This window comes from Neofelis nebulosa, chromosome 14 (assembly GCF_028018385.1).
Source record: "Neofelis nebulosa isolate mNeoNeb1 chromosome 14, mNeoNeb1.pri, whole genome shotgun sequence".
NCBI classification, from domain to species: Eukaryota; Metazoa; Chordata; class Mammalia; order Carnivora; family Felidae; genus Neofelis; species Neofelis nebulosa.
This window is the reverse complement of record NC_080795.1, coordinates 32,979,054-33,005,344: the sequence shown is the minus strand read 5'-3', so window position 1 is coordinate 33,005,344 and position 26,291 is coordinate 32,979,054. Positions and strand designations below refer to the sequence as shown.

Sequence of the window (26,291 nt, the reverse complement as noted above, 5' to 3'; positions counted from 1 at the left end):
TTTAATGAAGAGCTTTCATACCTTTTCCCATTTCTCCTTTCGCAGATTATTAGATTCAGTGTAGCTTGAGTAGGTATAACATTAGTTCCATCAGAAATACTGCTGTTAATGACTTTCTTAGCTTGCTCGAGTACAAGTTTCTTGCACTGATATTTATCAAAGAAGGTAGTCTTTTATCTATTCATTGATTTTTATTCTGAAGAGTTTTTAAAGTTCATTATGCTCAGTAACTTTAAAACTAGCTAGGAAAAAAAAAAGATCTGTAAAGTCCTATGCATATAACACACTTGGTGATGGGTCAGCTGTATTTGGAGCACTAACAAAAATCTGAAACTTGAAAAAAAATTGGTAGTCATTTGGCAGATAAAATGCTTAGTCCACTAAGTTCAACAGCCTCTGGAAAAGGCAATGAGAGATCAGTATCTGTAATTAACTGACCCTTCCCCAAAACATCTATTAATCTATCCAGTAAATATAATGTTGGAAAATTGTCTCTATAATTTGAATTCTCTTTAAGACTTTTGATGAATGGACAATCTAAGATATAGTTTCTGATATTTTCATATTGAGTATTACTTATGCTTAACATTTTATATTTAGAATAAAGAAACATAGCTAAGGGTTCCAATGTTTTCATAGATTCAGTATTATAGAAAATAGGAAGTATTACTAACATGCAGATCTGGGAAGAATAAAATGCTAATAATTTTTTAAAAATTTAGCATTACTAGAATGTTAGTGCCAGAAAATTCAAGGAATATATCATTGTTATGTCAGGAATCCTACATCTATTATTTAATAAGATGAATGGATAACTTCTATGTGCATTCTTTGAATATAGAGATAGGTAGGCAAAGTTTAAGACACTAATTTTCACCTGGCTAAACAAATGTGGTGAACACACTCACCTGAGCTGTTTATGCTTCAGTGTCTGGAGTCTGTACTGACACAATTGTCCATAAAACAGTAAAGAGTGAAAAGGCCCCAGAGAATTTAACAGAATGTGCATCTAATATGCCATGGTGCACAAAGGCAACATTAGAAACCAGGGAGGTAATATAGACAAAGTGTGGCTTAAATTTTATGACCCTTATATTACCATGGTTACAGTGCCATTTTTTATAAATGCCATTTTCACCAATGCAATTTGTAGAATCTTTATGTCTCCCCCTAAACTGGAAGTAATTCTAGTTATATTTATTCTTTGAAAGTCAAATGAAGCAAATCTACGTCTACTAGGCAATCAGTGAATTATTTTTTTCTCGCGAGTGGCTTAGAGAAAAATGGAAACATTTTCAAACATAGGTAATCAGCTTTGCTAAGCATATGCATAAGTACAAGTGTTCATATATTATGGAATTATTTTCTTATAGAAATAAAATTCTTTTGCTTTCTTATTCATTACATTAATTGCTTAAATTATTTTTATTTCTTAAAAACATTGTGCAAATATTAGCATTTTAAAATTTCACATATCAGGTGCCTGGGTGGCTCACTTGATTAAGGGTCCCTATTCTTGATTTCTGCTCAGGTCATGGTCTCGCGTTTGTGGGATCAAGCCCTGGGTTGGGCTCTGTGCTAGACATAGAGCCTGCCTGAGATTTTTCTCTCTCCTCCCTCTGCCCCTCCTCACTTTCATGCACCCTCTCTCTTTCTCAAAAAAAAAAAAAAATAAAATAAAATAAAACTTCACATATTATTTCAGCACTAATTTCCTTAAAGCTAGAGATTTAGAAAGCACTGGTAAACTAGTGGTAGTTAACAAAATTTACTTTTTACTTATATTCCTATTACTTATATACCCTTAATAGGTCCTATATTTAAAATATCATGTCTATTTTCTTCAGTGAATTCCAAATAGACCTTTTAACTGGCAAATTCAAATTTGAACAATGAAGGGGTGCTTAACAATGAACAACTGAGTAACAATTAATTTAATATTACAGTCACTGTATTAGCTTTACGGAATATATGCAGATTGAAGAATATGTTTTAGAATATAAATCCTTAACTAGAATGTAAGTTTCCATCTGAGAATGAGGTGCCCTCCACCCCCAAAAGAGGCATTTTCTTTCTCATTCAATGACTTGTAACTAGTACTTAGAATGGTGCCTGAGCATAATAATCACACAATTAAAATAATCATAATAATCATTGATAAGTATTTGCTGGTTGCCTGAATAAAAATGGCATGAATGGGAAAACACATATGTAGCTAAACTGTTTCTGTTGCTTAAAACTCTTAACATCACTAGGACCCTCTTTGTAGTAGGTTTTGCTGTTTGGAATTCTAGAATAATTTACAGGAAGAGAAATTATTTGTTTACCTCTCAGAATCCTAGAAGAGTTTATTGATTTAATGTTGCTTGGCTAGACAACATCAGAATTGTGGTGTGGATTTTAGCCATCTGGCACAAACATAGGCTTTCTGAACAAATCATATATGTGGGCTATTTTAAGAACCCTATGTTATTGATATGAATATGTAACATCTTACTCATCCTTAATGGAATTACCTCTTAGGCAGCCAGAATATGACATGTCTACTCCATGGAACTCCCTGTATGTGTTTGACTACTTGGATGGGAATCCCTATCCATAAATGATCTAGTCTCTGTGTTCAGATCAATTGTGAGGAGACAAAGATCCCATTGGTGAGGATTAGGAGATGGGGGTAGAGTGAGATCTAAAGACTAAACACAAAAATTTAGAATTTGTCAAGTGTGATTATGTATGGCTAAGAAGTGGTAGACCAATCTTCTCTCTAAATGAGATAATTATGTACCTTCTTTTATTCCTTGCCTAGTTCATTCTTCTTACTATACCTATAGAAATGAAAATAATTTCTTCAAAATTGAAATCAGTGTAACTTTCCTCAGAGATTTCAAATGGTTGTGTCAGGCTACAAACTCCTATACTACAGTTCAACAGAGATTATCTCAAAAGAGTGCCTTGATGTATGACACAGATTGTTAATAAAATATGCTGGGAGTGGTGGTGCCTGGGTGGTTCAGTTGGTTAAGTGTCTGACTCTTGATTTCGGCTCAGGTCATGATCTCACAGTTGTGAGATCAAGCCCTGAGTCGGACTCCACAATGTGGAGCCTGTTTGAGATTCTCTCTCTCTCTCTCTCTCTCTCTCTCTCTCTCTCTCTCTCTCTCTCCCCCTCTGCCCTTCTTCCCCACTCATGTGCGCTTTCTTTCAAAATAAATGAACTGTAAAAAAATAATAAAATATGCTGAAATTTTAAGACAACAAAAGTTGTAAGGGATGTGTATAAACACTGTAATTTAATCATTTAAATGTTTTCCTTTCAAAGTTATTAAAATTTCCTACAACTGGCACTTCATTAAATTTTGTTACTTGAGGGAAGAGATTAAGTTTGCCATACACATATACTTATAGCAGGGATTTTTATAAACATGATCTTATTTAATCCTTTCAATAACTTGCAAAAACTTCCTTTAACAGATGTTGAAGTAAGCCTCAGGGAGTCAATGATTTGCCTAAGGTCTTGTAGTTATTAAAAGACTTGCCCATCTGAATCTAAAACCCAAATAACCCTTCTGAATTGCTAAACTTACATCTGTCACTTTGTAAGGGTAAATGGAAATGCTTTTCTCCATTTAAAAAGGCAAAAAGACCAACTTATCCTTGGCTTTTTTCTTAGAATGTCTCTTTGGAGGTCCAGGGAATCTAGATCTTTCCTTCTAACCTTTGACATAAAGATAAATCCCATTAGGGGTTAATCTCATTCTCTAATGTTTACAGTGTAGTGATAGCTCCAAGATCATGGGCCAAATAACCTCTAGGTATGTGATAATGTTGAATTTTACCTGAGCCGGAATCCTGAGAAACAGTGAAGGTTAAGAACAACACTCTTTGCTGTTGCCCCAGTCCACCCTTTGTGTGGAAAATGGTTTACTGCAAGGAACCATCCTTCCCCATTTGACTTAGGTAAGACTTATTGATGCCTACTTGTTTACCTATGACACAGTTAGACATAGACCCTCCAAATTCCCATTCTTGGTCTCATAAAAGATTAGCTGAACTGTTTTATCCCTGTTTGATCAATGAGAATAAAATGCTTGTTAATCAAACTTTGGTTAAGCTCCTCTTCTTCCAGGACTCTGAACTTTGGCCCACTATCAGCCTGAGACTGTATACAACCCTTCTGGGCAGGGACCTTCTGGGAAAATAGGTTGGCCCCAGGGTAAAACATTACCTGATATATTATTCAGTTTGTCAACTTTTCACCCCATTTCCCCATATCCTGTTAGCTCTAGCTTTGTTTACTCTTCTCCAGAAAAGGAAAAATCCTTTTAGTTTAACTCTTGAGAAGCTTGCAGAGCTTATGGTCAAGGCTCTTTATTCCACTAGCCCCATCCTCCCTTGCAATGATCTTTTCAAGTAAAGCATTTACTTACTAAATTTATAATTGTTTTTAATTTGACATATGTAAAAGGTAGCTCTGGATTGGGCTCTGAGACCTCTTAGGAGCTGTACAGGAGATTGTCACGAGGTTCGGCTTTTTGTCTCTTGGGGAGATAACTGTTCTGCTTTGCTGCGTAAAATGCATAAGATTTCATCCTAATGACCAAGACCTTAACATTCTCCCCAGCTTGACTAAACTTTAGATGGGTTTCTTCCAGTCCAGAGGCTCCTGACCTTCATTTTCTTAGAGCATTTATTTTAGAGAACCTACATTTGCAAATTATTTTTCTGCCCCTTTGAGATGTAAATCTTCTCCCAGCTTCTTGCCAGTTTTACAATGTAGGTATTTCTTTCTCAAGGATCTGCAAGCCTTTCCTTTGAAATGTACTCATTGAGGAAGATAGCTCCCCCTATCTCTCAGTCTCTTTGAGAGGGTAGGCACCTAACTTAGACAAGGTAGCTAATACTAACATAGGTGGCCTAATCACCTTGATCAACCTTTGTACTAATGTCTTCTGGTACTTTCCACCAACTCACCCAGGCTTAAAAACTCTGCTGACTTTTGTTTCCAAAGAGTTGAGTTCAGTCTTTCTGTTCCATTGCCATGGTCTTGAATAATGTCTTCTTTACCTGCTTAACTCCATCCAGTGCAAATTTTCTTTGATATTAACATTGTGATCACTTTAGTCCTACCTTCTATGCATATAAATCTGTGACTGCTTACTCAAAAATTCTATTTTCTGTTCTATACTGGGAGGAAAGGGCCTTTTTGTTGGCAGGATTGTTTTATTTCTCCACAACTTTCATTACTAGCCTTTGAAATCTGACAGCTTTAATGCTTCAGATTGCACTATTTTCCTCTAGAACATTATGACATTTCTAGAAAAGTAGCTCTTTTTCCTTGTTTTTGTATATTTAAGCTTATTTTTGGACTGCCTCTCATTTCCAAGACTTCAGAACCTTTCTATTCACTTCCTTTTTTGTTTGCCTTTTTTGTATAGATACTCTGGGATGGTGAAAATATTTTATTTTGTTTGGATCTATACTCTCGATTTATTACACTGCCTTTTAACATCATTAGAGGTCGTTTGGAAATTACATGTCTACCACAATAGTTCTAACATCTCAAAAGCCCTTAGCTCTAAAGCCTTCGCTTTTGAATTTGCTATTGACCATGATACAGCCCTAGCTGCATTTGGAACCACAACATCTATCATACTCACCTGGGCATAATTTAGTTTTGAATTCTCTGAAGTTTATTTTCTTATGAACTTGTGACTTTCAGCTTTTTGTGTACTTTCTGGGCTTAAAAATTGCAGATTGGGAGTGAGAGAGAGGCTTATTTCTTGATTTGTTTTATAACTCGGTGTCCTAGCTTTGCTAACTAAATTCAGGTTACTTCAAATTTGCATTTTTATCACTCACGGGAGGTAATAATACAGAACCACCGAAAACCAACACAACAGTCAATACTGTTGTGTTGACTTTGATGTGTTGGTTTTAAGTCTCCTTCTGTTGTTCCTCCTCAGTGCCTTTAAGATGCACAGAATGCTGCTTGAATGACCTAGTGACTAAGTTATAATGAAAATGGTTTGCTTCTCTGCTTTGTATAATAATCCTCTAAATCACAGAGGGCATGCATACAAAAGTAATATTTAGAACCCAATCTGATTAGAATACACAATAAAATGTGCTTGAAATAGGAGAAGGCTCATAGTTTGGGTGAATCTGAGGACATATTCCTCTGTTTATCAAATATTCATTAACATTAACATGTGCTAAGCACCATACTAAGGAAAACGACAAAATAAAATAAGCCCTGAGAAATTCACAAATCAATAAGCCAGAAGGAATGGAAATCACTAATTACAATATAGCCAGTTAAGGTTGATGAGATATGTATGGAGTGTGGTCTAAAGAAAGAAGCAAACTCAAATGTGTCCAGGAAGGTTGGGGGCTTTGTTCAGGGATGGATTCATGAATTGTGACAATGTGTGTCTTGAAGACACAAGATATGTTGATCAGCCAGACAAAGTGAGGAAGAGTATTCAAGTTAGAAGGAATAGCACATACACACAGTATGACGCAGTATGTCAAGGACCATCAAATAATTCAGCGTCCCTCTATCTTATCCACCTCATCCATCCTCCTGTGCCTTGTACCATATGCGAGAGGGATACAAAACCAAAAGAGACCATCTGGTCTGCAAGAGGCTTTAAGTTTAGTTTGAGAAAGACACTTTTTAAAAAGTAATAGCAATGAACTGAGTGTTCTAATAGAAGTCTGTGTGAGCTGTGGAGGACATACTTAACTCTAACTGGGAATATCAGGAAGGTTTCTAGAGGGCGTCATATTAGAGCTGAGTAATAAAATAAAAGTGGATGTTCACCAGTATGAGGAATAGAATGACATTCCAGGAAAGTTAATTCCTGCCCCTAACCCTCACCCTGCAGGCAACCTATGTTCATTTAAATGCAATTTACAATATTGTACTTTTTTGTGCAAAACATCTTTCACTTGGCGTAATTTCAGTAGTTTGTTCCATTTTGTTGCTGAGTAGTGTTCACTGTATGAATATATAACCACACTTTATATATCCACTTTCTGATTGATGGATTGTTTCTAGTTTTTGGATATTATGAGTAAAACTGCTAAAACATTCTCACACAAGTACTTTCTAGACATATATTTTCATTTCTCTTGAATGCTTAGGAGTTGAACTGCTGCCTCATTATATTGAGTTTTATAAGAAATTGCCAGACATTTCTAAATGGTTATTACATTGTGTCTTCCTAGAGAGTTGGAATGTTCCATATCTTTGCCAATATTTCACTACATCAGTCCATTTAGCTGTTCTGGAAGATGTGCAATATTACCTTTTAGTAGCTTTAATTTGTATTTTCCTGAAGACTAATGATTTTAAGTGAGTTTTCATGTGCTTACTTCTTTGGTGAAGTATCTGTTTACCCTTTCTTCTTCATATACCATGTGCTCTATCTCAAGGCTTCTCCATTCTGGCTACACATTAAAACATCTTTGGACTTTTGCTTTGGCTCCATCCTGACTCTGATTTAGTTGTATAGCTTGAGGCCCCTGTCACTGGTATTTATAAAAAAGCATGCTTGATGATTCTATGTGCACCCAGGTTTGAAAACCTTATCGCTGTGGTCCAGTGGTTCTCAACTTTCTTAGGTATCAGAATCACCTGGAGGGCTTGTTAAAAACACAGATGGCTGAGATCCACTTCCAGAGTTTCTAATTCAGTGAGTCTGGGTTAGAGTCTGAGAATTTGCTTTTCTGAGAATTGGCATTTCTAACAAGTTTCCACATGATGTGATATTGCTGGTCCTGGAACGACCATGTGAGAACTGCTGCTTTAGCCAAACGAACCAACCCGACTTCTCAATAGACACCAGATTCTTGCAAGCCTTTCTTTGGTATATTCTGTTCTCTCTGTTGATGTCCTATCTCTTTGTGTTCCTTGCACACACTTTTTCATTCTTTAAGAACCAGCATTAATGTCACAACCTTTCTGAAGTCTGCTCAGATTCATTTGCTCCATCATTTGTCTGCTACACTCTACTGTGATGACTCACGTGATAATAGTACTTATCACACTGTTTGGTTAACATCTATTTGTTCTGGCTGCAGTACTTCCCTCGTGTACCCATTGAGAGTGTTATAAGATCAGAAACCACTTCACCTTGTTCTTTGAATCTTTAGCCACAAACAATATCTGGCACATTACCGAGTTTCCACTATTTTATTTAAAGAATTTTTTTGGTTGTTGTGAGTAGCTGGATAAGTAGTAGAAAATGTGACATATAAGGCTTCTCACATGCTTAAGATTCTTGAAAACTACAATTGACCATCTGTAATTAAATTGGCAGCCAGATCACAGAAGCCTGAGAGCAAATGTACAGCAACAACTCAAATGAAAGCCACATATCATCATAGGTTACAGTTAGCATTATCTTAAAAAAAGAAAAGAAAAGAAAAAGCATAAGAAGGGGACTTGAAAGGAATGACTTTGAATTGAATAATCCAGCAAGTATAAAATCAAAGAAAAATTTAACAAGATGAAAGCAGAATATGATTTTTCTCAGCATATTATATTTGTTTCCTGAAGGCTTTCTTATCAAATAAGAAGCGTTTTTTTAATAAATTCAATCTCCAGAGACTTTAAAAACACAAAGTTCCATATGAGGCTTGTTGTTAGAAATGTTGTAATGTTTTATTGAAAGCTTCACTTGCAAAATGAGATGGTAATGATGATGGCAATGATAACAATAGCTGCAATTTACTAGCTCACCGTGTGCCAAAGAACTTTAACTCATGATGTTCATGAGTTATCTCATTTAATCATTACAAGATCCCTATAAGGTAGGTATTATTATTCCAATTTCACAGATGACAAAACAGAGGCTGAGAGAAGTTAAAGAGTTTGTTCAAGGTCAGTATTCAAACCCATTTTTGGGGAGGGTTACCAGATAAATTACAGGAAGCCCAGGTGAATTTGAATTTCAGACAAATAAGAAACTGGTTTTTTTTTTTTTTTTTTTTTTTTGTTATAAGTATGCCTTGTGTAATATTTGGGGCATGATTACATTAGAAAATTATTCATTGTTTATTTGAAATTCAAATTTAAGTGGGTGTCCTGTATTTTTATTTGCTAAATCTGAAAACCCTGCTTTATCTCATGCCAGAAAAATTTGCATCAGACCACTATGTTGCATTGTGTCCTAATTCTCTTATATAAAGTCCATTCCCAATTTACTTACATGAAATTTATAGACCAAACTTCAAACATCAAGGCCCTTTACAATCTGGACTCCACCTTTCCGTTCTTCCATTCAGGGGAGTAACAAGTGTCAAGGCTCTGAGACAGGAGCTGAATGATGTGGGCCTGGAGGCCAGTGTGGCTGCCATGGAATGAGTGGGAGAGAAGTCAGAGCCAGATCAAAGGCTATGGAATGCAGGGCTGTGGAATCACTGTGAGGACACATGTTTCTACTTTGAGTGAGGTAGGCAACTCTTGGGGTGTTTAAAACAGAATGACATGATCTGACTTAAGTTTTGTGTTTTTTTTTTAATGTTTTATTTTGTTTTGAGAGAGAGTGCAAGCCCAGGAGAGGCACAGAGAGAGGGACAGAGGGTCTGAAGTGGGCTTTGTGCTGATGACAGCAGTGAGCCAGACATGGAGCTTGAACTCAAGTGCAGCAAGATCATGACCTGAGCCGAAGTCAAAGGTTAACCGAATGAGCCACCCAGGCTCCCTGACCTGGCTTAAGTTTTAACAGGAGCATACGGACTGCTGTTTGGAGAATCACGCACAGAAGCAGGGATGTATAGCAGATATTCAGGCAGCAGCAGCTCAAGTGGCTGCTTTTCTTGATGGTGGGTTCAGGCTTCAACCTGTGTTACGCTGTGCTCTGTGTGACAACTTCCAACTCGGAGCTGGGGAGAAGGGCATCATTCTCTCAGCTTTAACTTGGAACCTGGTGTTTCATCCTGAGACCTGAAGGGACGCTACTCCAGGAGCACCTTGTGGGTGTTGCATCTTTGGGTGCAGAAGAGGCAGCGCTCTGGGCAGAGAACAATGTTCTCTCACAAGATGGGACAGCAAAGGCTGTGGGAAGACTGTGCACTGAAGGGGAGAGCAGGTGGTGGACAGGCAGCAGGAGCACATATCATGTGTCTGAGCATAAATGAGGCATTCCTAGGATCTCTTCCACCTCCAACTGGGAGAGACTTGGGTGTGGGGCTGGCAAGGTACTACAACTGTTCAGGGGTTCATACGAGGCTGAAGGACTTTTATTATTAGTCCTACTGTGACCTAATTTACAGCATACCTGGATACGCATGGAAAAAACGGGGTTAGCAAGATTAAATAAATGAAGTTCAAGGGGAAAAGAAAACACAAAGGGAGATGTGAAAGGATACAGTACCCTACAAAAAAACCCACAAACACTTGGCAAATTTTTAACTGAATGTCTCTTTTGTGCCAGGCATGTGCTTTTTAGACATTACCCCATTTATTGCTCACAACAATCCTTGGTCTGGCATATATTATTACTAATCCCCTTTTATAGATGAAAAAAGGTTGAGGCCAGTGAGGATACAGGTAAACAGCTTGTACAAAGTCATGAACTGTTTCTGTCAAACTTCAGGCAGAGTTTGCATGTTGTTTTTTTCTTTTTTTAAAGTAATCTCTATGCCCAATGTGGGGCTCCAACTTATGACCCTGACAACAAGAGTTGCATGCTCTACTGACTGAGTCGGTCAGGCACCCAAGAGTTTGTGTTTTAAAAAACGTTTTAACATTTATTTATTTTTTGAGAGACAGAGAGACAGAACACGAGTGGGGAAGGGGCAGAGAAAGAGAGACACAGGATCTGAAACAGGCTCCAGGCTCCCAGCTCTAAGCTATCAGCACAGAGCCCAACACGGGGCTCAAACCCACAAACCGTGAGATCATGATCTGAGCTGAAGTTGGACTCTTAACCGACTGAGCCGCCCAGGTGCCCCAAGAATTTGTGTGTTTAAAAACAACTAAGCCATCAAGCCTCCTCTGGGGAGAGGTAAAAAGTTTATCCAAAGGAGCTAGGCAGAGTTCTTTAGCTAAAATAAAAATGACTGAAATAAAGAAAGATGCCAAGAAGAGAAAGTCTGAAAATCACTACAAGGAACACTTATTACAGAGACCAAAGCTCCTGACGAGGCAGGATTCCAGGCTGGAGAGAGGATATAGATGTCCACCTGTCACAACTTTTGCCTCCTATCGAGCACTTAGCCATCTCCCATTTCTGTTGAGAAGAGCTGGCCAATTAGCTGTAGTGGCCCTGGTCATTCATACCTCAGCAGTAAGTCACCCAGGCCAGGTCACTTGCGGGACGCATGCACCATGATTGTTCATCTGATCCCTAACTCTGTCCAAATTGTGGACTGACAGAATTCAAGATGAAGGTCTCAATGCTGCACTGAAATACAGGTCCAAATCAAACAGGTTAAGTAACCACTTTCTTGCTTCCTTGTGATAAATACCTCTAACTAATTCAGTTGACACTACCTTTGGGAGTGTGTCTCCCAAGTTCTTGCTGGTTCCCTAGCTAACATTCAGCCCAAATGATGAAAATGAAAAGAGAGAGATGCATGGCTGATAAAAGGGAACACCCAGGCAAAGGATTTCATTAGGAAAAAAATTAGAAGTTTCAAAAAGGAGACATTTTCAGTCTGTTCATAAAAACTGAAAATATTGATCAGAGTGCTTTATGCATTTCAGTTTTTCAGGGGTGTATCAGAATGCTTGCTTAGAGGTCTCTCCAACTCTAGGGTTCGATTTGTGGTCCAAACCTTCTCCAATGTGCATAGAAATTCAACTCCTTAAAGCCTAGGTGACTTGCTGCTTAATTTAAATATAATTTGAGTGTTTTGGTAAATGCCGAAAGATGTATTACAACGTAGTACTCAGCGTGCATACCTAAGCATTACACAATCTAGCTAGGTAATTCTACTGTGGATTCTTACTAAATTTACCTGATTTGATTGTATGTAGTCAGCAGAAGCAAAAGTAATTACAAGTAGATTTCAAAAGAGCTCAAATTCTCTAAAATCCATTTAAATGTTTGGTTTGTCTATAGTTTCCTTCGTGAATTGATGGTTTAGCTTTGTACTTTCAGACCTCAACCTGATAGAAGTACAGATTTCTGGGCTCTTTCCCAGATAATCCACATCAGCATTTTCAGAAAGCACCTTAGGTATTTGGATATAAGTCGACCAAGAACTTTGATTTGGAATACAACAAGGAGCCTCTCTAAGGTCCCTTGTCATATCTGACAGCTGTGTATTGTCCTGGACTGTATATACATAGAAGCTTGGGTAGAGTTCATTAGCAAGGTACTGAGCACTTACTTTTCTATAATATTTCCATTATGACACAGACTACTTTTATTTTGGATCATGTTATTTTATAAAAAAAGGTGATTACAACTTTGGCAGATTTGAAAAAAAATTAAAAAGCTTGGAAGATAAACATCTTATTTGGGAAGTTTCCAGTAGTTTTATAAAAAAATACGTTCATTATCTATCCATCCATCTGTCCACCCACCCACCTACCTACTTATCATATGAAGTATCTAATGTATATTGGATATTAAATATTTATTCTATAAAATGGTCTAGGAACAATGAAGGCTGACTTGAATATTTTTTCTACACATATACTGTTTTTTTTACACACATTTTTTTCTACAACACATACTGTTGCTGTAATTTGGTACCCTTTGACATAAAGTTCCAGTCTTACTCCTGCCAGAAGTCTTTCTGACCACTCCAGCTCTATGTGATTCCCCATTAATAAACTATGTCTCTCATGTGGTTTCTTACCATAATATACTGCTTTAAAAAAACCACATCTGTAGCCCTTATCCTCAGTCAATTTGTAGACTTCTGGAGGGAAAAATTATGATGGTCCTTCTTTATTCTCGTAGCAAAAAACTCTGAGCCATTCATTAGTGTTCAGTCAATAAATATTTGCAAATGGATTTATTCAGAAAGAGGAATACGATAGTGTGGTAATGTATGTACAATGCATTAATAGAGTTCAATTTTAAATAAATTCAAATATTAATTTCTAAAAATTAATGAAATATATAGGCATAGATGATTATAGAATCACAAATTTTTAGCTTTGGCTGACCTCTCATCAATTATCAAGTACAAGTCTATTATTTTTTACAGGAGGAAATTAGATTCTATAAGGCACTAAGCTACTTGAAAAAAAAGGAGCCATTTATGTGAACATTTCATTTCATACATAAAGCAATAGCTTTAGTTACCTTTGCATTTTTTGTAGCACCTCGTTCACACACAATAGGCACCAAATATCAGCTGACTGGATTGCTTCTTGGAAATCAATTTCACTAACTGGATATTTAGAACTGGATGATGAATAGATAGCTCATGCCTTCAGCTTCTCACATGCTTCACAAGGGATACCACCACCTGCAGCTGCCCTATTAGCTTATTTTGCTGGATCTCCCTTGCCTCAGACAGAATTCTTGTTTCCTGTTCATTCCTGATTTTCTTTGAGCACCTGCCTGAGCATGTAGATTCTAGCTCTTCTTTCTGACTCCTACTGCGTGTGCTAAAAACCTAATTATATTGTATCCTTGCTGAATCTGTAATAATATCTGCCTTTCTAAAAGAGAATATTTATGCTTTTATTTTCCTTTTTTGGGAGCCATGGATCATTTGGTTCATGTGATCTGGAAAGGAGAAAACAGTGGACACCAGATAGAGCAATTTTCTCTAGAGCAATCACTAGGAGGGACTCCCCAGTCTCCATTTAGATTGCTCATCTTCATTCATTGTTTTCCAAGTCTTGGAACCAAAGTGAGATACTAGAGAAGGATTTAATTCTTCAGGACCCTAAGCTCCCACTTGTAACACAAGGGTTGAGGGAGAAAACCCTAGCATCTCCAGGCAGCAATAGGTCTAATCAGTTACTTTCTGTGTGTTTAGAGTGTAAACCATACACCATGGTTTGGATTTATTCCCTTGGCTGCATGACCAACCCTTGCTCCTTTAGATGTGGTGTTCCTGGAACACAGACCCAGAGTAAGGATCAAACAGAATGGATTTTAGACATATCTGATATAATCTTACTATTTTGCTGATAAGAAAGTTGAGACTCAGAGAAGTTACTTGTTTAAGGTGATTCAGTTGGATTGGATAGTGATAGATCTGGGACTAAAACTGGCCATGCTGCCTCTTTCATGGCTGCTGATGTTTGGTAACTGTCTTACTTCTTAACTTCTTTTACTTTATCTGGTATTTGAAGTGATCTCATGCTCAGGTAGATGACCGATCTTGCAGCTGAACCTCGAAGTTCCTTGAAATTTTCATATATGGTGACTTTTCCTCTGAGCCCACTTCCATCACTGTCTCCTATAGATCTTCTTATCTCTTACTTGTCACATGTCTGAAATATCTCAGTCTCCAAGTACAATCATCACTTTTCTCATATGCATTTCATTAAGAGAGTTCAAGCACAAACTATATAAATGTAAGTCAAAGGATGATAATCTCTGGAGAGTGAGGAGAGACAAGCATGACCTCCCTTTAAAGGCATAGGACTCTTATTCCCTTTCTGCCTCTATTTTCTCCTTCTCAACCCCTTCCTGTATTCCTGTCTTCCTTGCTCAGGTTCCCCAACATGATTCATCTAGTTATCCAGTCTTTACTAATGTCCTCAGTGCTCTTTATTTATTGTTTTTTCTTTGCACTTATCTGACAAAAATCCAATTCTGAATATGTTGGCTTTCTCCCTGCTTCTATCAGGGCTGATACAAGTCAATGGAGGAAATCCCACAGCTGGGCTGACCAATGTCTCTACAACAGTGGTTCTTAAAGTGTGTTCCCCAGACTGGTAACATCAGTATGATTTGGGAACTTGTTAGAAATGCAAGGCCCAGACTCACTCAGTCTACTGAATCAGAAACTCTTGAAATGAAATACAACAATATGTATTTTAACAAGTTTCCCAGGTAATCCTGATACACCATAAAGTTCAAAAAATACTACTATATCAAATCTTTGTCTTTAACCTCAATTTGCTGTTGGTACTAGCTGTCAATCTTTATATGTTTTCTACATCAGTGATCCTCTATGTTTTGCATACTAGCTTCTTTAAATCTCCATTTTCCTCAAATCTGTGGTCTTGCCTGTCTCTCCTCACTCTCCAGGGATCATCACCCTCTGGCTTATATAGTTTGTGCTTGAACTCCCTTAAACACCTGCCATCAAATCCTCAGACTTACTGCAGTTAGTTTCAGTGCAAGAGTGTTCATTTTCTTTGTGTTGAAGGCCAACCCATACACCATACCTTTCCCTTCAGCATCAGGAACTTTTTCTCTTCATTCAACTTCTCTCTCTCCACTGGCATCTTCCACCCAACCTCTGAGCTGTCAGCACAAAGTCTGACCCGGGGCTCGAACTCACGAGCTGCGACATCATGACCTGAGCCGAAGTTGGATGCTTAACTGACTGAGCCACCGAGGTGCCCGGGGGGGTTTTGATTTTAAGTGTCATAAAAAGCCCTGTAGGATTTTAAGCAAGGGAGCAACATTACCTGATATATAGTTTATGAAGATTTTACCTTTCTTGTGTGGAGAATGGAGTGCATGGGCTAAACCAAGAAAATCTGCTTAGCTGTAGTGGAGATGTAACTAGCTTTGGGTTATGATTTGGAGGTAGAGTTAATGGGAGAAGATGGAGAGAATCAAAGGTAATCCTAGTCTTTTTGTTTTTAACAACTGTGTGGATAATGATGTTGTTAGACTGGAAAGGGATAAGATGACTGGGAAAAAAAAAACAAAAATGTTTTGTTCATGTTGAGTTTCAATTATTTATTGGAGATAGGCACATAAATGCTTGAGTCTAGAATTCTAGGAAGAGATCAGGGATAGAAATATAGATTTAGGAATCTTTGGCCTATAGATGACATTTGAAGCTCTAAGTAATCCTGGGAAAGTATGTAGAAAGAGAATGTAGCCCATGACAAAGTTCTGGGCTACTCTAATATTTAAAATGAGTAGCCACTTGTATGGCTCAGTTGGTTAAGTGTCTGACTCTTGGTTTCAGCTCAGGTCATGATCTCACAGTTTGTGAGTTCGAGCACACATCAGCGTGCACTGACAGTGCATAGCCTGCTTGGGATTTCTCTCTCCCTCTCTCTCTCAAAAAATGTATATTATTAAATAAATATAAAATATATAAATAAATAAATATAAAATAAATAAAAATAAAAATATAAAATATAAATTAAACATAAACTTAAAATATAAAATAAATATAATTAATTAATTAATAATTAAATATATATAAATATATATATATCATGGAATTATGGAGTGAAAATTTCTAACATAAGAAAATGAGAATGAGCAATTGGTAAGGTAGGATATTTTCTTAGAATTCTCCTAAACAATTCTCAGTCAAATTCTGCTGAGAAGTAAATGAGAATAAGGACAGAGAGGTAACGAATGGAAATGGGAACATGGAGGGCTCCAGAGACCCTGGCAAGAGCAGTCACAATAAAATGGTGAAATCAAAAGTCTGATTAGAATGGGCTGAGGAAATTAAGTTATTGAATTAGAGTCTGGCCTGGGGAGAAGCTGAAAAAGTTGTAAGTTCTTCATTCTAGTCCCTCTCAATAGATTTCTGAAATCAAAACCATTCAAAAAGTAACCAAAGCCCTTCAAACTGAGGCAGGCTTTTGGAGAAATAAGGGTGGTTATTAAAGACTCATATTTGAAAAGTTTAAATGAAGGTTCCATGCAATTTAAACAGAACTGGAATGTTAAAAAATCAATATAGAGCTCCATAAATGAAATTACTGACAGAGTGGTTACCATGCTGAAACAACAACCACCATGTCAAAATTAGTTAAGTAACAGTAAGTATTGTTAACAAATTGGAATCTGATATTACCTGGGATAAGTCAAGTTTAATATGATCAGTCCACAGAGATATTTGAGAATTGGCAACACACACACACACACACACACACACACACACACACACATTCACACTTGTCCTCTCATCATTTTTATTAGTCAATCCCTTTAAAATAGTATATTTAGTTTCATGGATGATAAAATATGAGAGACCGCATCTTCATCAGCATAGATTTACCAAGTCCTTGGTGTGAGTATATAGGTAAGGACATCAGAAATGAGTAGTATGATTACAACGTTGGGAAAATAAAACACATAAAGAATCAAGTCTTGGCTAAATCCTTAGCTCATAAAAACTGGTTATCAAGCAGCACTAGCACTGATGATGGCGAACTGGCCATATACCAAGGGTCATCTTAGTCTGCAGACTATAGAAACAACCGTTGGCCATACAACTAGTAAAGATAATTATCATCACTGAGTGATACTATTGAGTGAGAGAGGGAGCCATGTATCTTCCAGTAGATGGTCATTCGTTGCCAGGATATTATATCCACATGTAGTTCACATATAATTGCACAAATGCAAGATTCTTTTTATGATGGAGCATCCAGAAGAGAGAACCTTTCATTTGGAACTTCAAATATAACTAATCTCATATATAATATTTCAACTGTCCATTAACTTACTCAGTCATATTTTAAGTTGGCAGAAATGTATTGAGCACTTATTATGTGCAAAGCACTGTAGTGATGTTGCCTTACATATATGCATATAAGAAATAAATAACCCCCAGATATTTTATCCTTATTTTAGAATGAGTGAGTGGCTGACATGCTGGTGCTGTTACCAAAGTGTGTGAACACCAAATGTTTAGTTCCTACCAGCTCATGACCCCCATCTTCATCGAAGTCCTCCTCTATCCCATCAGTCATCTCTTCTCCATCCGCATCTGGCCCTCCTTCAGCAGGCTCCTCTGTAGAGTGATCTGCATTCTCTGACACACATTCATCTTGGATCAGCTCTATACTCTCTTCCAATTGCTTCTTCTGAGCTTCTGGGGGGGGAGAAAGCAAATGACTACTACCTTGGGTTGCTCATGAGCCATTTGGATAAACCATGAAAAAACAGTCTATGAAAGGGTAAATTCTGTGTGAGGAGGATAAGGTAATATTATGTTCTGGTTGAATTTATTCAGTCATGTAAATTACGTGCCTAATCTGTGTGCATTTTCATGGAAGTATGTTTACTTTTAAATGGAATTAGCAAAAATTAGGAAATCTATATGATACTAGTATATAAAGAAATAAATATTTACATAAATAGATGGATCTTTCCAGCTATATATATTCTTTTCTAATAGGGGTATACTCCTAGAGGAAAAAATATAACAAAAACAGAGGGTAAAAATCACATAAAACATAGAACTTGTTCACTGAATGAGGGACGATGAAGAAAACTCATTGACAAGTTCAAACTTAATTGAAAAAGAAAAAAATTCCCCAAGGAAAAAAAGTACAAAAGCACATGTGTTGTCTTTCAGACAACTTTTCTATGTGAACAATAATTTGAAATTTTAGAGTCTAGATTCTAGACTAGAGTAGAGTCTGGCAGATATGGTTAACTGCAGTGGTTACGAATAAAATTCTGGTGTTAGATTTACTAACTTTGTTATGCAAAGCCAAAGTGGTTAACCTTTCTTGTGCCTCAGTTTCTTCATCCGTATAATTAGGATAACTACTTAACTTCCAGGGTTTGGAATAGTGTTTAGTAGAGTTATTTGCAAATAATAAGTGCTCAACAGATGAAGCTACATTCTACATTAACAGAATTCCCTACAATTACCAGGGTGTGCATGCTCCATTTACAGAAATTCACTCTGATGGGAATTATGCTGACAACATAATAAATATTTCCCCTAGTGGTTGGTTTTCATCTCCTATGAAAATATCAAGAAGCATTGGGTATTGAATAAATGAGATCAGTTACTGTACCTCCTTCTCTTAACTTATTCCCATGTATACATGGCTATCTCAAAAGCTGGGTGATTTTCACTCATTTTGATCATTGTAATTTTATCAGATAATTATCCCATTATCTGATTTGAGTTTTAAGAGATGCTACCTTTTAAGCTTATATAGTTATATTTTTATGGCAATAAAGATATTTTATAGAGCCAAATAAATTGAGGGGTGTTCATTCCTAGTCTTTTTCAAAATGTGATTTAAAGAGAAAGTAAGCATTGATATGCATATATTTTGACTCAGCACAAATATTTTCAAATACAAGTAACATGTAAATCAACAAACTGATAAAAATGATGTATAAATAAGCAGGTATCCTCTTCTATAAATTGTTTAAAATTGTAATAGTTACTTGTGTAAATACATGTGTTTTTGCAGTTTAATTCTCCAAATAATAAAGTTTATGTATTGAAAATAAGGCAGAAGGATAGGGTTGTGCTCTGGTCCTGCTGTCAGAGGACAGCATTCTAGTTCCAGCTTAGCTACTTGCCAGTGGAATCATGTGCATTGGGCCTGGCCACTCGGTCAGGTCCTTTAAATGTATTAGGTCAACCTTTTCCTCATCTGTATAAAAGCTTTGATTAAAAAAAAAACCTACCTCTGGGGTTGGCTGTGAGGATTAACAGAGCTTCTATTTTGGAAATGTTTTGCATACTATGAAGGACTACATAAATGTGTACTGTTACATACTAAAAGGAGACTGTGTGCTCCTCACTGTGAAAGTGTCAGGATAACAACACCAGTAGGCATGGAACAAGAGGGCTGGTAAGATCAGGAATAACTGAAAAACTTGTGGGGCTGAGGCTCCATTTCAGAGGAGAAGAGCTGGTAGGTCCAAAAAAGGCTAAAAATAATTACTACAGTCATCTTAAAATGACAAAACCTAAGGTCTTTTTCTTCACTTACTTCCCATATATAGACATAGACTATACATTTCATGATGTTTTTCTATCAACTTGTCAGTCTTGCTTTTTTCCACAGATCAGCATAACTACTGTAGTGATGATGTAAATTCTGCTTTTAAAGCTACACTTTTTATCTTCATATATGTGAGTGTACTGATGAAAGCAAGTAGCTTAAATTCCTTCTTCTCTGATGTCTTATCTACATCACTTTTAGCATAGAAAGTCTTATGAAGACTTTAAAGTGATTATTGTAAAACTTAACCAAGAAGTTTAATTGGGAGAAGATTACCCAAGTCTCTGGATTAAAAGGAAGGCAAATCAGGCAAGAGACACAGACACAGACCACATGCTGAACTTAACTGTTACTGAAAATTGCTAGTTTTTATTCATCTCACCTTCTTTCCACCTATCACTGACCTCTGTAGTTCTTGACCTTTAACCTATCTACACATTCATGACCAGCACCAATGGAGAAAAAACTGTGATGGGCAGACTAGTTTGAGCACTGAAGTTTTGAATCTCTGCTGTTGATCACATCCCATGCTCTACCTGATAGCCTCTACTATGGCTGACCCTTTGGACGGCACAATGCATCTGGCAACTCTGGTTTCCATCCTTCAGCCTTTCTCCTTCGAGTGATTTTTGTGTTTATCATTTGACCCCTCCCTTTTTGCCACTCTAGGTTACCACTCGTTCAAAATACCACTGCTGTCATGACCTGGTGCTGATATTTCAGGAATGAGAGAGGAATGGGCATTTGGGATTGGACAATTATTATCCTATACAGTGAAAAATATATTGTATAACTTTTCCTAAAGCCAGACTTTCTGGATTTTAGGTCATTATGTTTATTCTTTTGTCATAATACACAACTGTACTTTTGCTTAGGATTGATATTATTTTGGAAATTCATTTGGCTTGACATATACATTTCTTTTCTAATGATTTTCAGAAGTATTTGTTCTCTGGAAACCCTCGCTTTTAATGTTGAAAGTAATATTCTTATTTTCCCCCTCTGGAAAATTTTTGGCCAAAGAACCACAGAAGATTTTCAGAGAACCCATGTGGGATCAGAACTTAAAGATGCCTAGCCCTCATTTGGCTTTGTGTATCAATTTGTTGCAGTTATGTTTGAAATCCATGCTGACTCTCCTGATCTTCCTAAACTGAATGACATCCCTTCTTCCCTGATCAATCAAAGCCCAAATCAAACGTTGTCTTACAGTTAGTCTACTCTTGTCTTATCCTTCTCTCTGTGGTGTTTAAGTTTCTTTAATACTAGAGCTATTGCCTCAAAAGGTCATTGTCACACTCAAAGGGGATAATATAGATGTTAATCTTTTGTAAAGTGAGAAGTGCAATACAAGTCAGTTATCAAGAAATAGTTTGATTTGCTCTGTACCCCTTACTGAATGCCTTGTATGTAGAGGAGATAATATAAGCTATTAGAAACTATATAGAATTTAAGATCCATAATTCTGTTAATTACTAATCCTATTAACTATAGCTTTCTTCTCTAAAAGATGAGCATGAAAATAACATCTTTCAGAGAGTTGTTGTATACTCAACTGAGTGTTTTAAAATGTAAAGGCGACACAAACATGTTATCGTAACAGGCTCAAAAATGGTTATTGAGTTGAACCTATATTATTGCTCTAGGCAAACAGTTTATGTCAAAATCATTCATTACTATTGACCATTAAGCATCTACATTACAAGGACAATTTGGGCTTTGACATGGTCCCTTCGTTTCTGTTTAGACAGACATAATGTTTTAAGTTAGTCTCTGCTTTTTCGTGTATGTTATACAACATACATGCAACTCCTCTGACAGCCAATTTCAAAGGCAATAGTGTTCAATGCAAAAAAAAAAAAAAACCAAAACACCAAAAAAACCCTAGGACTCATCCTCATTCATCCATTAATTAACTTGAAGGCTAAATGCATGGAAGACATTATCTGGTTTGAGAGAAAAAACTTTAATTACAATGGCAGTCAATTCATAGCAGTTTAACAGAAATACAATCAACCTGTGCTTCGGTAATATGTAGTCATCATAGATTTTTGTCATTACCTCAGTAAGAAATGTTATAATCGGTAAACAATGATAGGTTCCAGGAATAAAATCACACATGAAAGCACATCTTGTTTATTAAACTGTTGGTTCACAGTTTAACAAGCAGTTTTGACCCAGTAATTATTTTGTTGAAGTGGAAACAAAGCAGCTTGTTCTATTTTTTATGAATAATTATCTAACTTTATTTCTCCTGGAAACGAGGAGTATTTTTTAGTTTATTCCTGCCTTTATAACATTTTCTTCACCTACATAATTATTTTTTCTGTTGATCACTTTTTCCTTTTTATTGTGAGTGCTGAGCGTATATGTACTATGTATGTGTGTGCACGCCCATTTATGTCTCTACCACTAAAGTTCTTAGGGGAAGAAACATTTTCATTCATCTTTGTAGCCCTGATGGTTCACTCAGAGCCTTACATGCAAATGAAATATCTGCTGAATATATTCATGAATTGTGATGGGACCAAAAAATGAAAATAAATGTGTGGGTGTCAAATTCTTTTCATAGAGTCAGAGTGATTGTTGAATTTGGCACCATGGTTGCAAAAATATGAATCCACAGAGGTTAAAAGAAACATCCTTGTCACATTTTACATGAGAGTCCCATACCATTAAGTCAAATAAAATGCGGGGTCTAAGAGTTTCTTAGAAGATTGTTCATTTTTACACGATAAGTCTTCAGGAGAAAAAATAAAATGTGAAGTGTGCAAGGACTTATGGGAGGATGGCTGCTTTGGAACACTGGCATCTTTTGGAGTCTCTGCTGAATTCTTTAAGTCTGAATGACAGGTTGGCCATAGGATTTCTTTGGTGGGCAGAGTGAATTTTAGATATTTTTTGAAAGAATGTATTAAGAACCAAAATCTAGCAGCTATATGCCTAAAAGATATCTCTAATATTACATAAATAAGGATTTCAGGAGGAAAAAAACGTTATGGCTCCAAGTGAGTGAGTGCTTACAAAGTAATGACCATGCAGCATGCATTAACCACAGGCCTTGAGACATCCTGCAAGGTAGGCCTCTTTATCGTTTTCCAGGTGGAGAAGAAAAAGGTGCCTGTGGTCACACAGTTAATAAGTGCAAGTGTTCGAGTTCCCACTTAAGGTTTTCTGTTTCCATAGCCTGGGCTATTTCCTAATATATCTCTAGAAAAAGGCCTAATTTGATAGAGCTTTGAATCTCCTCAGTAACCAGCTAATTTCAAATTAAAGAATGAAGAAGTCTGTTTGGTTAGGGGCACATGCTCCAACTAAATAATGGTTATCAAAGGAAAAGAAGCACAAGTGCTAGTTAAGTACTTCTGTTTATGGGAATATGCCTCAGGCTTTAAAAAGCCACGAAAGAAAGGAATTTATATTAAATTTCAATCTTCATATTCAAAACACTTTTTGTATGTCTCATTTCTATTTCATAAGCGATATATGATATAGAAAACAAGTTAGAATTGTTGGGATATATATTCAAAGTATTTTCATTAGATTCAGTTTGCTGCATAGCTATTATCATTAATATAACTCTGAAAATTGGTTGAGTTGGCAGTTAAGTTTTTTGATAGGCTGGCTTAATTGATAGCTAATTACTAGCTAAATTGTACTTAGCAGATGGTTGGAAAGAATGTTGATATAAAACAGTCACATTATTCATTAGAGTCAAGCTAGTATTCTATAACTATTGTTTTCGCATACCAGTATAAGCTGTATTTAAAAAAATTCTATACTACAACACCTGTATATAATATGAATTTAACTCAAAGATTTCAATAAATGCTTTTTAAAAAGATACAATGTATTATGCATTGTATTACTAATAATGACATAAATGAGCATAAAGAAAGTTTCATAGGATAATTGCTTTCACATTCACACTAAAATGTCAGTTACAGAAGTACATTCCTGGAGAAAATGATCTCAAAGTTGTTCTCATTGAGTACCCTGGATTGTTAAGGTCACCACAGACTCAATATAAATAATAAAAAAAAATTATGTTTAGGTTTGAAAGAGACAGAGACAGAGTGCAATCCGGGGAGGGGCAGACAGAGAGAGGGAGACACAGAATCTGAAACAGGCTCCAGGCTCTGAGCTGTCAGCACAGAGCCTGACGCAGGGCTTGAACTCACAAACTGTGAGATCGTGACCTGAGCTGAAGTCAGATGCTTAACCAACTGAGCGACCGAGGCACCCCCAATATAAATAATTTTTAAAATTACAGATACATTGTGTTTATTTAAACCTCACAATTTTAAGGAATAGATATTAATTTCCCCCATTTTACTTTTTAAAAAATGTTTATTTATTTTTGAGAGAGAGAGTGTGTGTGTGAGCAGGTGAGGGTCAGAGAGAGAGGGAGACACAGAATCTGAAGCAGGCTCCAGGCTCTGAACTGTCAGCACATAGCCGGACATGGAACTCAAACTCACAAACTGCAAGATCACGACCTGAGCTGAAGTCAGACGCTTAACCAACTGAGCCACCCAGGCACCCCAATTTCCCCCATTTTATTTATTTATTTACTTAAATTTTTTTTTTAATGTTTATTTATTTTTGAGAGAGACAGAGTGCGAGCGGGGGAGGGTCAGAGAGAGAGGGAGACACAGAATCTGAAGCAGGCTCCAGACTCTGAGCTCTCAGCTCAGAGCCCAATGTGGGGCTTGAACTCACAAACCGTGAGATGATGACCTGAGTGAAGTCAGATGCTTAACTGAATGAGCCACAAAGGCACCCCAACTCCTATTTTATAAATTTCAAAATTTATAAATACCAAGTACCACACAACTAGTAAGTTTTGGGATTCGATGTAGTTCTGTTTGATTCTTAAGTATGGGGCCTTATAGATGTCTTGCTAGTGTAAATCTATTTGCCACAAGGAGGATGAATTAAGGAGGAAGCAAACTAGAAGTGGGGTGACTGGCTACCAGGTGAGGCTTTGGAGGATGAAAATGTTCTAGCTGCTTTGTGGTGATGGTTGTACTGCTCAGTAACATACTAAGAAATCATCGAATTACACTCTTGGAATGGGTGAGTTTTATGCCTATGCAATAAAGCTGGTAAAAAATAAGATGAGTTCATTAGAGCAAGTGAGAGATGAGGGCTTGGGTACAGGCAATAGCACTGGCAAAACAGAGAGAAGAGGTAAAAATATGCTAAGGTAACATTTTGCAACACTGGTTGTAGAAGGAACAGAAAATGTTAATTTGGCAATTTGATTCACAGGACTTATAGAGTGGTGATGTGACAGAGACTGGACACAGAGAGTATATTTAGATAAGAAAGTGGGGGAAAAGGTTTCTATTTTGAAAGATGGTGATTGAGTTATTACCAAGGACCTTAATGTACCCCTCAGCTCCCTCCTGACTATAGGCTCCAGACCTCTTTTTTCTTAGAGCATTTACTTTAGAAAACTTGGAATTGTAAAGTTTTTTTTATGCCCCTTGGAGATGTAAATCATTTGCAACCTAGGCCTGCCTTTCTTAAAACCTAGAAGTCATCCCCTTGAAATGTAATCATCAAGAAAGATAGTCTCTGTGGGAGAGTAGAAGCTTATCTTCCATAACAGTCAATTAGCAAACACAGATGGCCCAGTCATACCAACCAACCTCTGTACTAATGTCCTCTAATACTTTTCCATTAGCTTACTCCAGCGTTTAAAAATTATCCTGCCTTTTGTTTTAGTAGCGTTCAATTTCCACCCCCTACTGCACTAGTCTTGACCCCTATTGCAATAGTCTAGAATAAAGTCTTCCTATGCCATGTTTAATAAGTGTCCAGTGCAATTTTCTTTTACAGTTCCCTGAGGGACAGCCATTGGAAATTCTCCAGTAAGCAAAGGGAAAGGTTTTGCTCCAACTGCTAAAGACAAGTCATTTTCTTTTCACAACTTTAAATTTAGCTTCTTTAAAACACTTAATTTTTGTAGTTAAATATTTCCACAAGACTTGTTATGAAAAATAGCAGTCTTCTGTTCCTACCTGCTCACCATTTTCAGCTCTTTTAAAGGCTTTCAACTCAGTTCATTCTTTTAAGTATATGCCCTCATATTTCTAAATAGGTGTTTCTGTTGCTGTCTCTTGATCAGTCTTAGGCTTTACCTATTTATATCATACTTAGGAAGCTGAGGACTCAATTCTCTGTCATACAATCCCCACTTACGTCCCATCACTCTAGGGAGTTACACTGTAAATTAGATTAGATCAATGTTCTGTGTTTACTTAATTTTAAGTATGAAAATGCTTTGTGCAGCTAAGTTGTTAGTATATAACACATAATTTTTCTTCCCTGAACAGTATTATTTTCTTTGGTGTTAAAAAGTGCCTTGAACTTTTCATCTTATTTCGTTTTGTTTAATTCAGTTCCCTGTGTACAGATACATACTTGTGCCAACTTTAACTAGACCTGT

At 36.7% G+C, this 26,291-nt stretch overlaps 1 protein-coding gene across 7 annotated transcripts in view; it reads right to left on the bottom strand.

The window, feature by feature from the left end:
* Positions 1-26,291, bottom strand: part of RALYL (RALY RNA binding protein like) — a 723,330-nt gene that overhangs the window by 19,459 nt on the left and 677,580 nt on the right. For 6 of the 7 annotated variants that reach the window (XM_058698440.1, XM_058698443.1, XM_058698437.1 and 3 more), the window contains one exon: positions 17,777-17,949. The exons of the other annotated variant lie outside the window; for it this stretch is intronic. In XM_058698440.1, coding sequence (XP_058554423.1) covers positions 17,777-17,949 — 173 coding nt within the window. The remainder of the gene's footprint in view (positions 1-17,776; positions 17,950-26,291) is intronic. 7 annotated transcript variants of the gene reach the window in all.